The following is an 18,633-nucleotide window of genomic DNA, read 5'->3' on the forward strand; positions in this document are numbered from 1 at the left end:
ACAACTTATTAGACACGTCTCTAGAGGGAAGGGAAACAAAAGCAACAGAAACGAACTACTGGGACTTCATTAAGATAAAAAGCTTCTGCACAGTGAAGAAAATAATCAACAAAACTAAAAGAAAACCTACAGAACAGGAGAAGATATTTGCAAATGATGTCTCTGAAAAAGGGTTAGTATCCAAAATCTGTAAAGAACTTATCAAACTCAACACCCAAAAAATGAATAATCCAGTTAAGAAATGGGCAGAAGGGGTGCCTGGGTGGCTCAGTAGCTTAAGTGTTTGCCTTCAGCTCAAGTCATGATCCCGGGGTCGTGGGATCGAGCCCTGCGTCAGGCTCCCTGCTCAGCAGGGAACCTGCTTCTCCCTTTCCCTCTCCCTGCCGTTCCCCCTGCTTGTGCTCTCTCTGTCGAATAAATTTTAAAATCTTAAAAAAAAAAAAAAGAAAAGAAATGGGCAGAAGACACAAACAGACGTTTTTCCAAAGAAGACATACAGATGCCTAATAGGCACATGAAAAGATGCTCAACTTCACTCATTATCAAGAAAATACAAATCAAAACCATAATGAGATACCACCTCAAACCTGTCCAAATGGCTAAAATTAATAGCACAGCAAACAACAGATGTTGGCAAATATGTGGAGAAAGGGGAACCCTCTTACACTGTTGATGAGAATACAAACTGATGCAGCCACTATGGAAAACTGTTGGCGGGGGGGGTTCCCTCAAATAGTTAAAAATAGAACTACCCTATGACCAAGCAACTGCACTACTAGGTATTTACCCAAAGGACACAAAACTACTGATTCAAAGGGGTACATGCACCCCGATGCTTATAGCAGTATTATCAACAATAGCCAAAATATGGAATGAGCCCAAATGTCCATCAACTGATGAATGGATAAAGAAGATGGTATATTACTCAGCCATCAAAAAGAATGAAATCTTGCCATTTGCAATGATGTGGACAGAACTAGAAGGTATTGAGGCACCTGGGTGGCTCAGTCGGTTAAACGTCTACCTTCAGCTCAGGTCATGATCTCAGGGTCCTGGGATCAAGCCTGACGTCAGGCTCCCTACTCAGCAGGGAGTCTGCTTCTCCCTCTCCCTCTGCTCCTCCCTTCTGCTTCTGCTCTCTCTCTCGTTCTCCCCCTCTCAAATAAATAAGGAAAAAAAAAAAAAGGAACAAACTGCGGGGTTATAGAGGGAGGTGAGTGGGGGAATGGGCTAAATGGGTGATGGATATTTAGGAGGGCACTTGTGATGTGCACTGGGTATTATATGTAAGTGATGAATCACTAAATTCTACATCTGAAACAATTTCACCATATATGTTAACTAGAATTTAAATAAAAACTTGAAGGAAAAAAAACCCAAAACACTTCATTGTAACCTTTAAAAGGGTTAATAACTTTATGCTATGTGAATTAAACCTCAATAAAGCTGTTACAGAGAAATTAAAAATCAAGAAATCCCTTTATTTTCTAATCCTTATTGAAAACTTTGGTGAATTTCTTTTCATTTTTAAACAGCTCAATTCTAAACTGAGCTTAATTCTAACTGTGACATTAATTTTAAGTAAATTTTAAACCAAATCACAACTTTTAAACAAATACCTGTTTGTACAGCAGTATCCTTTTTGGGAAAGGTTGTAGAACTGATACATGTATTCTTTTTACCACTGACATCATCCAAGCCATGTCCTAAATTTGAAATGTTGTTAGTAGATGCATTATATTCCACTTTTATCAACTGGCAAGAGAACTATATTATCCAACATAATGACAGTTCAGGAAGATTAACAGAAAGTATGTGTAGCAGCAACTAAATACACACAAGATTTGTAGTGCAATTAGTAAGTGTGAACACTGCAATAAAAATGTAAAAGGGCTATCCTAAATTTTCTTACAAAAAGTGATCTGCATTTTTATCCCTTATTGAATATAGGGAGATCACTTCATAGATTTCTCCAGAAAAACTGGGTAAAAAAAGTATACATTTTACCTACTGTGAGCAAAACATTAAGAAAATTTATGTAAAATGATGTGGGAAACAAAGGCAGAAGAAAAATTATTAAATTTCCTTACTACTCACAGCCCATTGACAAGTCCTTGAAATAGGCAGTGACATTCCTCTAGGAACTCAAATGCCTGGATGCTGACACTTTGCTAAGGGCAAAAGGCAATCTTAGCCCGACCCCCATGATCCTGTAAGTCTACTTTAACATAAAAAAATTCCTCTGGAAACTTCCTTTATCTCTACTCGCCCGCCCCAAATATAGGCTGGCAATCATCCCCCAATCATAAGACCCACTGATATATATCTGAAGGGTCTCATGACTAAGGTTTTATTAGACAATAATAAATGACCTTTTCCCAACAATAGCTAGCCCCCTCAAGGTCCTGGAAACCTTGCTTCCAAATTCCTTAGAAACTTACACTATCCCTAACCCCTCACAACTTGAAAGTATATAATGGGCCAATCCTCATGACCCTAGTGCAGCTCTTTCTGCCCAGGGGTCCTGTCTCCATGCTTTCATAAAACCACCTTTTTGCACCAAAGACAGCTCAAGAATTCTTCCTTGGCTGTCGGCTTCGAACCCTAACATCTTTCCTACATCATAAAAGATTACTGGAAAGTGTAACATTATTTAGTTCTACTCTTAAGGCAATTTCCCAAATAAAATAAGCATTATAAAGTTACCTTAGTTCAAGATCTGAAATTCCTTAAACAATATTTAGTCAATAGGTGTGTTAAAGGTATTAAAAATAGGCAGTTATTTAAAATCTCTTCAAAAGATATTATAAGTAAAATTCTAGTGAAATGCTTACCGCCAAGATTTTTAATCAATCCAGAAGTGTCATGTCCCTTTTGAGCCAATTCTCGGATCCTCTGTTCTTGTTTCAGCCTCTGTGCTAGCTCCTGTGCTCTCTGCATTGTCTGGAATAGCTCATTTGTCTTGAGAGTCATGATTTCCTGTTAATATTGAAGTGCACAAAATTATTAAATACAATTATCAAACACGTACAGACTTGACTATTCTGAGCAGATAAGCTCCTACTATGTGCCAGGCACTATTCAAGATACTGGGAGAACAGTCAACAGGGCAAAGTTTCTCCCTTCTGGAACTTACATTTTAGTATTATATTCTACAGCTCTATTAGATCACAAATATAAGAACTCTTTTACCCACTGAAGTTACTAAAGTTTTCAAACTTTCTAAAACCAGTGGTCAATTCCATCAGAATTCCATTAAGATTAAAAATAGATTATTAAGAGGTAAAACACAAGGTTTATAGCCATTTCTTGCAATTCAAAAAAATGATACTTTGATTTTTTTCACTTATATAGTTATTTCATAGCAGTAGTTGGCTCAACCTATTCAACATAATGAAATTAGAACCCAGACCATCTGCCGCTTCATCAGCTAAGTGTGGAGTAAAGGCTGAAAATGGGAAAAATCAAGAAAATGTAGGCTCTGGGCTCCATCTCCCAGGGCCAGGGGAAATGCTCTATGCTCTAGCTCTACTCTCAACCTCACAAATCCTTGGCAATCATACGTCATTGTAGGATTTGCTCATGTCAGGTCAGCTCAAACATGGCACTTGGCACAAACATACCTATGCTGTGTGCACCACTTAACAGAGATGTTCTCCTAGCCTTATTTAAAAAGGCTCTTATTTAGCACACAGGAAAACTCTAACACAGTAATAAAATGTATCATCAATCCCAGCCAATCACTGCAAATATATGCTCCTGTTCACTATTGGATACAAACAGAAAGGTCAATCATTTCTCTTAACACATCTAGAATATTTATTAATAATCATTGCTTAGAAAACATTTCAAAATGAAGCACATGGATAACTTCTGTTTTGCGCTGTACTGGCCTTTCTTAGCAGAGAAAGAAACCCAAGCAATGTAGCATTTGTGAACCGATCACTTGAAATAATTAAACCTTCTCTAGCTTCTCCCTTACATTCAGAACCTTTATAATGCAAAACTTCAATGTTTTCGGATATAACTTCAAAATTTCAAAATACATGCAAATGTTCAACTTCTGATTATTTTTCCTTTAAAAATATATCCATTTTGGGGGCGCCTGGGTGGCTCAGCCATTAAGCATTTGCCTTCGGTTCAGGTCATGATCCCAGGGTCCTGGGATCGAGCCCCACATTGGGCTCCCTGCTCCATGGGAAGCCTGCTTCTCCCTCTCCCACTCCCCCTGCTTGTGTTCCTGCTCTCGCTAACTCTTCTCTGTCAAATAAATAAATAAAATCTTAAAAAAAAAAAATCCATTTTTACTCTATAATGCTATTTATAATATAAATACTACCAATGTTCATGGATTGGAAGAATTAACACTTAAAATGTCCATTCTATTCAAAGCAATCCACAGATTCAATGCAATCCCTATCAAAATACCAATAGTATTTTCCACAGAAATAGAACAAATAATCTTAAATCTGTATGGAACCACAAAGGACTCCAAATAGCCAAAGCAATTTTGAAGAAGCAGAACAAAGCTGAAGGTATCACAATCTCAGATTTCAAGCCATACATGCTATAAAGCTAGTACTCAAAATACTATAGTAATGACACAAAACAGATCAATAGAAGAAGACAGAGAGCCCAGGAATAAAACCATACTTATAAGGTCAACTAATCTACAACAAAGAAGGCAAGAATATGCAGTGGGAAAAAGACATCTCTTCAACAAAAAGTGCTGGAAAGGGGTGCCTGGGTGGCTCAGTCGTTAAGCGTCTGCCTTCAGCTCAGGTCATGATCCCAGGGTCCTGGGATCGAGCCCCACATTGGGTTCCCTGCTCCGCGGGAAGCCTGCTTCTCCCTCTCCCACTCCCCCTGCTTGTGTTCCCTCTCTCATTGTGTCTCTGTCAAATAAATAAATAAAATCTTTAAAAAAAAAAAAATGTGCTGGGAAAACTGGACAGTTACATGCACAAGAATGAAACTGGACCACTTTCTTCCAGCATACACAAAAATAAACTCAAATGGATCTAAACTGTGAGACCTAAAACCATAAAACTCCTTAAAGAAAACATAGGCAGTAACCTCTTGGACATTGGCCTTATCAACATTTTTCTAGATCTGTCTCCTCAGGCAAGGGAAATAAAAGCAAAAATAAACTGCTGGGATTATTTAAAAAAAAAGCTTCTGCACAACAAAAGAAACCATCCACAAAACAAAGTGACAAATCACTGAATGGGAGAAGATATCTGCAAACAATATATGTGAAAAGGAGTTACTATCCAAAATATACAAAGAACTAGTACAACTCTGTACTAATTTGATTTTTTTTTTTTTTTTTAAGAGAGAGAGCCTGAGCACATGAATGGGGAGAGGGGCCGGAGAAGTGGCGGGGGGGGGGGGAATCTTAAGCAGGCTCCACACTGGGCTAGACATGACCCAGTGAGTATGACCTAAGCTGAAATCAGGAGTTGGACACTTAACCGACTGAGCCACCCTAGTGGCCCCCCCGCAACAAATAATTTGATTTTTAAAAAAGGGCAGAGGACCCAAACAAACGTTTTTCCAAAGCATACAGATGGCTAACAGACATGTGAAAAGATGCTCAACATCACTAATCATCAGGGAAATGCAAATTAAAATCATAATTATATCATCTCCCCCTACTTAATATCAAAAAGACAAGAAACAACAAGTGCTGGTCAGGATGTAGAGAAAAGGGAACCCTCGTGCACTGCTGGTGGGAAGGGAAATCGGTATAACCTTCTGTGGAAAACAATATGGACCTTCCTCAAAAAATTAAAAGTAGAACTACCACATGATCCAGTAATTCCACTATAGAGTATTTACCCAAAGGAAACAAGATATATGCACCCCTATGTTTACTGCAGCATTATTTATAATATCCAAGATATGGAAGGAACCCAAGCATCCATCAGTAGATAAATGGATAAAGAAGATGTGGTATATACAGAAAGCAGAGTATTATTCAGCCATAAAAAAGAAGGAGATCTTGCCATTTGCAATAACATGGATGGACCTAGAGGGTATGATGCTAAATGAAATAAGTCAGACGGGAAAGACAAATACCATACAAAGTCACTTACATGTGGAATCTAAAAAGATAAAATGAAAAGCAAAACAAAAAACCCCAAACACACACAAAAACAGACCCACAAACTGGTAGCGGGGAAAAGGGGGTTAGTAAATGAGGGAAGAGGAGTGGGAGGTATAGGCTTTCAGTTATGAAATGAACAAGTCATGCGGATGAAAGCTACAGCACAGGGAATACAGTCAATGGTTACTATAATAGTGTGTATGGTATGCTTGTGAACACAGCATAACATAAAGGACTCTTGAATCACTATGCTGTTGTACACCTGAAACTAATGTAACACGTGTTAACTATATTTCAATAAAAAAATTTTTAATATATACTTACTTCCTTTTGTTTTTGCTTAAGTATGTCCTCTTCATACTGTTTCTGCATCTCTTCTCGTTCCCGTGCTAAGCGACGCTCCTCTTCTTGTTCTTCCTTCTTTCTTTGCTGTTCTTCCAGCTGCTTCTTCCTGCGTTTCTCTTCTACCTGAGCAGTGATGGCTTTCTAGTCATAAATCATGTATCACAAAAAGCACTGTCACAAATTTAAAAAATCCATTTGAAGCATTTGTATTTCTAAAATAAGTTTCAGTCTCAGATAATATATAATATAGTATTACATATATAAGTAAAGTTAAAATGTCAAATTTCCAATGTATTTGTCCCATCTCTCGCCTTTCAAATTCTATATGCTTTTTCTTCAACCAGGAGGGCTGTTAGAAGAAGTAATCCAAAAACAACTGAAGAAAAAATCTCAGCACTTAGCATAGTGCCTGGTAAGTAGCAGACGTTCTGTAATTCACTTACTGATTAAGACTAATAATATTAATTAAACCGAATTCTTCATGTATCAGAGGATTTTTTTTTTTTAAGATTTTATTTATTTATTTGACAGCAAGAGAGGGAACACAAGCAGGGGGAGTGGGAGAGGGAGAAGCAGGCTTCCCGTGGAGCAGGGAGCCCGATGCGGGGCTCGATCCCAGGACCCTGGGACCGTGACCTGAGCCGAAGGCAGACGCTTAACGACTGAGCCACCCAGGCACCCCTGTATCCGAGGTTTTAAAGAATTATTTAGAATTTTAAGTCCCTTTAGTGTTAGACTAAAATTAGGAGAGAATTTTAATCTTAGTCTCCTTTCTTATATTATCTGCTAGATTTCTCAATCAGAATTCTACTTCAATGCCCTATATAGTTCCCTTAAAAGAACTAATTCTCATCCTAAACAAAATTCAGGAGAACTAAAAACAAATGAAAAAAATAACCAGTACTAACTTAAGATTTAGTGCCATTTCATATATACAGCTTATATATTAAAGACCTTCTCTTCTGGAAGGCAGGTGGCTGGCTGTACTATGTGATACTGTCTGGTTCTCAGCATCAGTATAATTTTAATATTAATGCCAGCTGGAGTAAGAATTAGATTCATCACAGGACTGGACAGGGCCTGTGCTGTACATTTATATTGGAATTTTAATTTCCATTTATTTAGGTATCCACTGGCCATGACTATTACTTAAGAAGGCAAAGCAGCGTATTTTACAATGCAATACCTGATGTTCTAACTGTTTTTGTCGTCGCCTGTCACGTTCTTCAATCTGAGCTGGATCCAAGAGAGCAGTCATAGAACGGAGAAAGCTGGCAAGATAAACACTTTAGCTATTCAAAACCCCCAAAAGATAGCTATTCAAAACTCCCAAAAGGTTAAACCTAACAAGATGCTAAATCATTTTTGTTTCAGATATATCCACTAGTCATCTCTACTTTAAAGAAAAATACCAAACCTGAAATTAACACATATTATAAATATAACAACAGTCCTTTTAATAAAGCACACAGACTTTCTTAAACATTAATAAATACTGAAAAAAAAACTTACTTTGTTTTCTGACTGTTTGCCATGGCCTTATCTCTAACAGGTTTTGCTATATGCTCCTCCTCTGAAGGTTCAACCTGACTTCCAGTCGTAGGTGTATAAACACTGCTGATATCAGCCAGTTCCTGAGTGTCCGGAGAGACACAGAAGTACTCTGGTTGGTTGTGTGTTGACCGAGAGGACAGTTGAGACTGAGAAGCAGGATAGTTCTTTAATGAATCAAAATGCATTGCCCATCTGTCATGTTCCTCACCCTAATCATGATAAATAAGAATTACTAAGAATTTTTCTAATTGTTCTCATGTATAAAGTCCTAAAACGATAATCAAACACCATTTTTAAAAGTCACCATAGAGCAGAATAAGCATCATAAAAATTAAGTTATATTCTTTACTGATTCCATATATACTTAGATAACATGAAGAATATAAGAAATTCAAAGAATTAGGAAATTCCTAAAAAGCTAGTTTTAAGAAACTATGCAAAAGCACTTACTAATGCATTCCATAAAAGGTTTGCAAGAGCAAATGTGTAATAATTTGAATACTGTAGTCCTGTCAAATAGTTCTAGGATACTTTTAGGTTTATGATTAAAGACTCAAATTATTTCTTCCCTTTGTATCATCCACATGTTACCTTTGAAGATGTAATTTTTTCCTCTATTTTTCTTTGCCGATCATCTTCTATTTGCCTGTTCAAATCTTCAATCCATTTCCTCTGCTGTTCTTGTTTCATGGCACTGAAAGGGTGCTCCAGTGGTACGGCTTCCTAAACAACAGTCACCAATACTAGCTAAAGTGCAGCTCTCTTGTTCTAACCACTTTATCAATCTTGCCAAAAATTTATACAGATTTAAGCAGAAAGGTATTTATCTCTAAGGGGAACAACAATCGTAAACAAAAATTCTGAGTTATACAAGAATTAAACACGATGTATTCCAATTTTCAGAATCATATTTGTAACATATACTAGTAGAGAACAGCAGAATAACTAAATGTAAAAAAGTAATTTTCTAATGAAAAATAAATTTTTCTAAAATAATTATAAGATTTTTCAAAAGTCTATCCTAATACAGTCTTTAGACTTTGAAGGGAGTTACTGATAATTTAAAATAGATGAATATTGTTTTACATTTGGCTTCAGAATACAACAAATACTGCCTTTGGACCAAGAGCCAGGAGGATGAAAGAGAGCCAGAGGCTTTCTCTCTTGAATCATGACGTCTCTCTAGGTTATCCCTCTTTTCTATTTCTACTGCTATAAGCCCTATCACAGTCTATGATGTTTCAATAAGAAAAATATATTGTGTTCAGGTTAAGTCCTTGAATTCTAAAAAAAAAAAAAAAAAGCAAAAATTAAACAGTAGCATAAAAATTTGTTGCTTCTTACTTTATGAGAATTTGGTATGCTCTAACAAAAAGAATAAATTCTACTCAAACTGTCCTGAAAGGCAAAAGCTAAGCAACAAATACTTTTTTATATGGCATAACTGCAGGACATAATTTAAAAAATAGTTTGACAGAATACTACAATGGCACTACACCTGATGTTACTTTCTGCCTGAAACAATGGCAAAGCTCCTGGTTTACAAGCAACTGCTTTGATCAAAGAAGGAAATATTTATATAAAAGAAATAAATCTTAGTATCTCATGTATTCTTACATGTTTTAAAGAGAAAGAAACCATCACATTTCTTTAAGCCTAAAAGAACCACTTCAAAAGGAGCATTACCTTCAGGTAAGTAACTGAACAATTTTAGCTCTAAAAATATTATCTTAGAGATGAAAATGGAAAAGAAAAACAAATGGCCCTTTTGAACTCCTTACAAGACATTCTCAACATAGCACTCAATCACCTTAGAATTCTGTCACCTGTTTCTTACATCTGATTTAGCCAGATCTGGTTTCAAGTCTGTTTTTTTCAGGTTGTCTTTTTAATTTGTTCATTTGTTTTTTACATTCACATTTGAGTGAATAATATGGTATTTGTCCTTCTCTGCCTTATTTTGCTTAGCATTAAACTCTCTAGCTCCGTGTTGTTGCAAATGGCAAGATTTCATTCTTTTTTATGGCTGAGTTATATTCCACTGTATATATACCGTATCTTCTTTATCCATTCATCTATAAATGGACACTTGCACTGCTTCCATAATTTGGCTATTGTAAATAATGCTGCAATGAACATAAGGTGCACCCATCCATTCAAATTAGTGTTTTCATATTCTTTGGGTAAATACCCAGTACTGCAATTACTGGATCATATGGAAGTTCTATTTTTAATTTTCTGAGCATACTGTTTTCCACAGTGGCTGCACCAGTTTGCATTCCCACCAACAGCGCATGACAGTTCCTTTTTCTCCACATCCTTGCCAATACTTGTTGTTTCTTATGTTTTTGGTTTTAGCCATTCTGACAGATGTGAGGTGATATCTCATTATAGTTTTCATTTGCATTTCTCTGATGCTGAGAGTACTGCTGAGTATCTTTTCATAGGTCTGTTGGCCATCTGTAGTATGTCTTCTTTGAAGAAATGTCTGTTCATGCCTTCTGCCCATTTTTAAATTGGATTATATTTTTTGTGTGTTAGGTTGTTTATGTATTTTGGAAACTAACCCTTACCAAGTATATCATTAGCAAATATCTTCTCCCATTCAGTAGGTTGTCTTTTAGTTTTGTTGTCTCCTTTACTGTACAGAAGCTTTTTATTTTGATGAAGTCCCAATAGTTTATTTTTGCTTTTGTTTCCCTTGCTTGAGGAGACAGATTAGAATAATGCTGCTGTACTGCCTGTGGTGCTCTCTTTTAGGATTTTTATGGTTTCAGATTTCACATTTGGGTCCTTAATCCATTTGAGTTTATTTTTGTGTATGGTGTAAGAAAGTGGTCCAGTTTCATTCTTTTACATGTAGCTGTCCAGTTTTCCCAACGTGTTTTTTTCTTTTTTAAATACTCAGTTGGAAATTCCTTCAGACAAATTTCCTGAGGCAATTCCTTAATGAACTGGGGTTAAATCTTGTCAAATGCTTTTTGTGCACCTGTTTTTTTTTTCGTAAAGTAGGCTTGATGCTCAGCATGGAGCCCAATGTGGGGCTTGAACTCACGACCGTGAGATTAAGCCCTGAGCTGAGATCAAGAGTTGGATGCTTAACAGACTGAGCCAACCAGGCGCCCCCCACCCCCAGATATTTTCTTTCATTATTAAAATGATATACTTGTGGCGGGCGCCTGGGTGGCTCAGTTGATTAAGCGACTGCCTTCAGCTCAGGTCAGGATCCTGGAGTCCCGGGATGGAGTCCCACATCGGGCTCCCTGCTTGGCAGGGAGTCTGCTTCTCCCTCTGACCCTCCCCCCTCTCATGCTCTCTCTCTCTCAAATAAATAAATAAATAAATAATCTTAAAAAAAAATGATATACTTGTGGATTTTAAAATATTTCCTTAACTTCCTAGCAAAAATCTATCTTAGTCATATTATTACTTTAAAAAAAAAAATCCCAGGACCCTGAGATCATGACCTGAGCCGAAGGCAGATGCTTAACCAACTGAGCCACCCAGGCGTCCCTTGGGGAAATCTTTCTAACCAGATCTACATTTAACAGTAACAAGACTACTCAAGCTTTTTGTTTCTTTTTAAGTCAGTTTTTTTTTTTTTTTTTTTAAGTAATCTCTACACCCAACATGGGGCTCAAACTTACAACCCTGAGATCAAGAGTCACATGCTCTACCTACCAACTGAGCCAGCCAAGTGCCCCTAAGTCCGTTACTTTAAGTTATGATTTTTACAGTAATTTCTCCATTTCACCTAAGTTTTCAGAATTGTTGGCATAAGATATTCACTAATGATTTACTCTCTACTTGCAATTATGCCATTTTCTCTCGTAATTTTATCTTCTTGACCAGTCTTTTTTAGAGATGTATTTTTTATTTCAAAACAGGCAACTTTCGTCTTTGTATGTTAATGACTGGTGCCCCTATTTTCATGATTTCTTCTAATTTATTCCATTGTTCCTTTTTCTAACTTAAGATGGACACCTAGCGTACTGTTTAAAAGATTTTCTTTTCTAATACACTCTCTTGAATTTTTGATGTGTTTCTGGTGTGTAAGCATTATCATTTTGTTCCAAGTATTTGTGATTTCCATTATAGTTTTTTTTTACTCAAGTTACTCAGTGTTATTTTTAACTTCCAAATATGTATGTAGTAGTTAAACTTTTTGTTAGTAACTTCTAAGTTACTTGTAGTTAGAGATCTTACAATAGCTATTTAAATTTTATCTGAACCTTTATGTCCTAACACAAATCACTTTTTGTAAATATCCATGTGTGCCTGAGAAAAGTATTTCCCAATTGTTGAACAAAGAACCTGATACATTAACTAGGACCAACTTGTTGTTCTTGCTGATTTCTACACTGAAATCTCTGCTTAAATAATTTTTAAGTTTCTCTGCCGTTTTAGGGTGCCTGGGTGGCACAGTCAGTTAAGCATCTGACTCTTGGTTTTGGCTTTGATTGTGATCTCAGGGTTGTGAGATCGAGCCCTGAATTGGGCTAAATGCTCAGCCCAGATTCTGCTGGAGATTCTCTCCCTCTCCCTCTGCCCCTCCCACTCATGCTCTTTCTCACTTTCTAAAATAAATAGATAAATCTTTAAAAAAAATTTTCTCTGCAGTTTTAACAATTTCTCAATTCAGATATTGAAGTCTTTATTTATTTGAATCTACCAACTTTTGCTTCATATCTTTTATCAGGTTCACGCATGTTAAAAATTACTATACCTTCTTGATATGCTAAATCTTCTATCCATATTTACAACCCTCACAATCCCTAATAATGATTTGTCTTATTTTATTAGTGTAGCAGTAACAATTTTATTTTGGTTAGCATTTCTTTTTTTTTAAATCCTATTGTTTTCAACCTTGCTGTATTCCTATGCTTTAAGTGTGTCTTGTATTCTAGAAAGTATCTAGATTTCTTTATTCTAATCAGTAATTTTCTTAATTTTGGTTCTCAAATTTTGGTTTTCAAAACTCAATTTTGGAGTTTTGGTTCACTTAGATTTATTATATTTATTGATGTATTTGGTCCTATTTCTATCTTAATCTTACATTTCAGTTTATCCCACTTTATTTTTAAGGCTCTCTTTAAATTTTTTACATTGAAGATATCATCTTCTAATAAGAACTTTAATATGCTCTCATATCCTTTGATCTTGCCTTCCTCTGCCAACACATCAAGGTTGGTATTAACAAGACCTTTCAGTTATTAAGGATATATTTTTTCAATTAGCAATAATCGTGCCTCAGATAAACCTCAATGGCTACAATATATTTTTTATAAAGACAACAATCAACTCTACCAAGGTAAATAATCACAAATCTCTTGCAGCTTAATTTTGTAATTAATTTTTACCTTTTTGGTTAAGCACTTCATTCAAAACTGTTTTCAATGTCACCTTTTAATAAAAATCTTCAGAGGACTTTAATGTCTGAGATATTTTATTATCTACACTTATTTCAAATATGGTTTCGCTAGATATTAAATTCTAAGGTTTAAGTTCTTTTCCATCAACTTTGAAAATGTGACTGCATAATTATCTTGTACCCAGTGTTGCTGCCGAAAAAAAGTGAAGCTCTTCCTTGTTCTTTTTATATACTGCTTGTTCTTTCTTTCTGCAGCCTTTAGAATTTCTTGTTCTTCCATATTCTTAAATTTCAGGTTAGTATGTGTAGTGAGGTTTTTCCTTATTCTCTTTCTGGGGTGCTCTCTAGCCCTTTAAATCTGAGGTCAGTTAACAAACCGATCTCAACTACTTTTTCAAATATTTCCTCTCTTCTCCAAATTTCCCTCTTGTTTGGAGGGAATGTCAGCATTTCTATTTTCATTCTCATACTGCCTTAAAATTTTTTTCCCTATTTGTCCTTTCCTTTTTCAAGATATTTTCTAAATATGGCTTTCCAATTATTTATTCACTCCCTAGCTCTATCATTCCCACTATTTCTCATCTATTGTATGTTACACTTTATTGTATGTTTCACACCTAAATTTTCTGCATGGTTGTCTCTGTTCCATGTTCTCATTTGTAACACTTTCCCTTACTTTCAGAGCTTCTTTTTTGGGAACACTCCTTAGACTGTAATTGTAATTCACCAGACAAGTGAGTATGAACAGGAAGGGACAGAGTAGTCTCCACCTGATTTTCCAAGTTCCTGCAAAGAAGTAAGATTTAAGCAAGGACTGGCCCAGAATTTTATTCTAGAGGACAGCTAGAACAGAGATCTGACTTACGGTAAATGTAGGGTGAGGCACTTTTTAAGACAATGACATTAGGGGATGGGGTGTAAGCATGTTAACAAGAACAGGATTCCAACAATTCATTTCCTATTTTCGTCTCCCACAGAGATACTGGGTTAACTTCTACCACAGGCTACCTACCAATCCAACAAACCAAGAAAGTATCCTTCCCTCATTTTTCCAGTATCTTAGGAACTGACCTTAATGGGAGGTACTAGCAGTTTACAACCAAGGTTCAGTATCTTGAGATCATGGGATCTTAGTATTTTTAAGTTTGTAAAAGCTTATTTGTCAATATTTTCTGCTTGACTTTAATTTTTGGTTATGTTTTTCTTGTAACATTATAGCAAATTTTGTAAATGCTCTATTGACATTGAAAATTTGATAGGTGTATTTGTAGAAAATAGAATTACTGATACTATTATTGTCCAAATACTCTGAAATACCCTAGTAAAAATGTGCCTCAATTTCTCCTATTTATTTTTGGCTCATGAATCACAAAAATATTATTCTTGGTTATTGACTCTACTTTTTATAAAAAATAATTTATTATGGAGGTGCCTGGGTGACTCAGTCGGCTAAGCATCCAACTCTTGATTTCAGCTCAGGTCTTAATCCCGGGTCCTGAGTTCAAGTCCCGTGCTGGGCTCCACTCTGGGCATGGAGCCTACATTAAAATAAATAAGTTAACAGCTTTCTCTCCCAAAGTAATGTTTCTAAAATTACTAGCAATTTTGCCTTTTTTTTTCTTAATTTTGATTGGCTTATATAATCTATTTTTAATAATATGTAATTTTATTTCAAGTGTATCTCTTTTAAGCAGCAGGTCTGTGGGGTTCTCCTACCTCTGCTTTTAAATAAAAGATTTTTGACCTTTTTGTTTTCTGTTGTACAGATTACATTAGTAGATATTCTATTTATAATTAAGCTAGTGGTTATCCCTGCTTTCTACACTCTTTAACCTTTATCTGGGTTTCAGAATCATAATTAACTCTGTCTTTATAGAGAGATCGTGCAACACATCAACACAAAAGCATAAAGCACAAAACAAACAAAAGCATAAAAAACAAAAGCGGAAAGTTCCCCTTTGCTTCCATTACTCTTCACCAGACTTAATGCCAACAATCTGCTTTCTTTTATGTATGCATATTTGTTGATAGGTCTTCCACTTTTCCTTTAAACATAGAAATGGTTACATTATATGTATTGTTTTGCAATTTGTCTTATTTAACAAAGTCTTAGAGACTCTGTGTCAGCTATATATTCCCCCTTTTTTTAAACCACAAATTCCTTATTGTATTTTAATTCTGATTCACTTTTCTGAAGCAGAAATAATCTTTAAAAACTTCTTAAAAAAAAAAAAATCAGGGAAAGATCCTTGGGAGGAATATTTTATAAATTCTTGTAGGTCTGAACATAACTTTATGCTCCTTTTACACGTGAACGTGTTGTTTAGGCATTAAATTCTTTGCCCCAGTGTTCTATTATCTACAGAGGAGAAATCTAAGGTTAACTTGATTTTTATTCCCTGTCTTATTTTAAATGCTTGAAGAAGTCTATACTTGTTCTTGAAATTTTAACAGTTATCAGGATGTATCTTCAAATCAGCCTCTTTTATTTATTTAGCTTAATTTTTTTTTCTGGTCTAGGAAGTTTTTTCTCTGATACCTGTTATTAATACTTATCTATTTGCTGTTTTCTTCTTCAAAAAAACCTATCATTCAAGGTTGTATCTTTATAAGCTATTTGTAATCTTCTGTCAGACTTTTCATTTCTTTTTAAAATTCTATCTATATTTGGGGCACCTGGGTGGCTCAGTCAGTTAAGTGTCTGACTTCGGCTCTGGTCAAGATCTTATGGTCCTGGAATTGAGCACCGAGTCAGGTTCTGTGCTCTGGGGGTAGTCTGCTTGTCCCCCTCCCTCTTCCTCTGCCCCTCAGCCCACCTGTGTTCTCTCTCAAATAAATAAAATCTTTAAAAACAAAATTCCATCTATATTCATGGAGTGTCCTCACACTGATTTCTTCTTCCTGTGATTTACTTCTTTTTTCTTTCCTTCTACTGTATTCTTAGTTTTCTACTACTCTCATCTTGGACCTATTCTTGTATAAGGATGTCTTGAATCACTTCGAGTCCTTTGTGGAGTAAGATAAGAATAAATAAAAACTAAGTCTATGTTTTCTTTAAAAATGTCCTATTTCACAAAAATAAGGCATATTTCTTATTTGAGATTTTCCTGAGTACTTAGCAGGAATATCCCCCGTTCTAGTGTGAATATTTTTCTTTTTCTTTTTAGATTTTATTTATTTATTTGACAGAGAGAGACACAGCGAGAGAGGGAACACAGGCAGGGGGAGTGGGAGAGGGAGAAGCTGAGCCTAGCCCCTAGTGTGAATATTTTCGTAGTCTCCATTTTTCCCCCCTATTTATCCCTCCTTGAACAAAGATCTATCTAGGTCTACTGTTATGGGTAGTCAGGATGTGCAAGTTACTCTTAGTGCTCTCCTGCACACCTGTTTAAGTGTTAGTAAATTTGGCCTCTTATTCTAAAACTGGATGCACAAGTCTGTGAAGTGCCTAGTATACTTCTTGGAGCCTAACAAGCCTTTAAACAATTCCATTTCCTTATTCTGGTTAATTATTAAATGTTTCTCGGCAAGGCAAAGAGACCCACCTAGTTTTGAATAAGGGAGGTCTCTTTCTAGGGAGTTCAATTTTGGAGAACTGAGATAGAGTTCCCTTGATTCCAAGACTGCCTGTGTAGAGAGGCAAAGGCTCTGGCCAGTACTGGCTCATTTTGGTCAGGCTATAGTACTTCTTTGTTCTGAAATAAGGCCATCAATGAATTGGGACTAGATTACAACTTAGTCACATCCCAGTTCTGCTGTGGGAAGAGCATCATAATCCACAAACATTATTCCCAGGATTCTAAAGTAAACTGATAACAGAAGGAATATAAAGGTTCTATGTATTCCATTTTCATTCTACCGGGTTGTAACCTATATTTTTAAAAACTCTTGTCCTGGATGCCTGGGTGGCTCAGTTGGTTAAGCATCTGCCTTCGGCTCAGGTCATGATCCCACAGTCCTGGGATCGAGCCCCGCATCAGGTTCCCTGCTCAGTGGAGAGCCTGCTGCTCCCTCTCCCTCTGCCGTACCCCCTGCTTGTGCTCTCTCCCTCAAATGAGTAAATAAAATCTTAAGGAAAAAAAAAAATCTTGTCCCATTACTGATAGAAATCCATAAAAATTCGTAAACTCTAAACTATGTTATAATGGGCTGTTCCTGGGACAGGACATGGGTAGAAATGTGTTTTGTATTATCCTTTATATCTTCTTGCATGCCAGAAATATTACATAATATTTTTAAGTCAAAGTCAAAAGAAGAAATGATACATTATCCAGTTATGATTATGCATACATATGAATGTCTTATTAATGCAGACCAGTATTTTAAGTATCTACTCATTAAGAAAACAATATAGTATCAGAAGGATCCACAACAAATTCATGTGCCACTCAATAATCATCACCCTCCAGATTCCACACAAAAAATAAAATGTTAGAATAAACAAATTTGGCAAAGTTGCAGGATACAAAACAAACACAGAAAAACCAGTCACATTTCTATATGCTAACGATGAACAATCTGGGAAAAGGAAATTAAGAAAATAATTACACGTATAATAGCACCAAAAAAGGGGTGCCTCGGTGGCTCAGCCGTTAAGTGTCTGCCTTTGGCTCAGGTCATGATCCCAGGGTCCTGGGATTGAGCCTCACATCGGGCTCCCTGCACAGCAGGCAGCCTGCTTCTCCCTCTCACACTAGCCCTGCTTGTGTGTTCCCTCTCTCACTCTCTGTTAAATAAATAAAATCTTAAAAAAAAAAAAGGCGCCTAAAAGAATAAAATACCTAGTAATAAGTAGGCAAAAGATGTGTACATTGAAAACTACAAAACACTGCTAAAGGAAATTAAAGAAGTCACAAATAAATGGATATTCTGTGTTCATGAATCAAAAGACTTAGTACTGTCAAGATTACCTAGAGCGATCTACAGATTCAACGCAACCCCTATGAAAAACTTGATGTATTTTATAGAAATAAAAAAATCCACCCTAAGATTCCCATGGTATCTCAAGAAACCCCGAATGGCTACAACAATCTTGAAAAAGAACGAAACTGGAGAATGCATGCTTTCAAAACCTACTACAAAGGTATGAGAATTAAAACAGTGAGACAATGACATAAAGAGACATACAGAACAAGGGACCAGAATGGAGGGCCCAGAATTAAACACTCACACACACAGTCAAATGATTTTTGACAAGTGTGCCAAGACTATTCAATTAGGAAAGAACAATCTTTTCAAACAAATGGTGCTGAGA

The 18,633-nt window shown here is 36.1% G+C and overlaps 1 protein-coding gene across 17 annotated transcripts in view; it reads right to left on the reverse strand.

Annotated features, from left to right (window-relative positions):
* The window catches only part of CCDC66 (coiled-coil domain containing 66), a 78,592-nt gene that overhangs the window by 40,590 nt on the left and 19,369 nt on the right, over positions 1 to 18,633 (reverse strand). For 13 of the 17 annotated variants that reach the window (XM_036082430.2, XM_036082431.2, XM_036082436.2 and 10 more), the window contains 6 exons: positions 8,600 to 8,731; positions 7,967 to 8,217; positions 7,641 to 7,725; positions 6,434 to 6,595; positions 2,835 to 2,979; positions 1,620 to 1,706 (listed from right to left, as the gene is read on the reverse strand). In XM_036082430.2, coding sequence (XP_035938323.2) covers positions 1,620 to 1,706; positions 2,835 to 2,979; positions 6,434 to 6,595; positions 7,641 to 7,725; positions 7,967 to 8,217; positions 8,600 to 8,731 — 862 coding nt within the window. The remainder of the gene's footprint in view (positions 1 to 1,619; positions 1,707 to 2,834; positions 2,980 to 6,433; positions 6,596 to 7,640; positions 7,726 to 7,966; positions 8,218 to 8,599; positions 8,732 to 18,633) is intronic. The other 4 variants (XM_078076895.1, XM_036082433.2, XM_078076893.1 and 1 more) reach the window with 2 other exon arrangements.

This window comes from Halichoerus grypus, chromosome 1 (genome assembly GCF_964656455.1).
Source record: "Halichoerus grypus chromosome 1, mHalGry1.hap1.1, whole genome shotgun sequence".
Taxonomy (NCBI): domain Eukaryota; kingdom Metazoa; phylum Chordata; class Mammalia; order Carnivora; family Phocidae; genus Halichoerus; species Halichoerus grypus.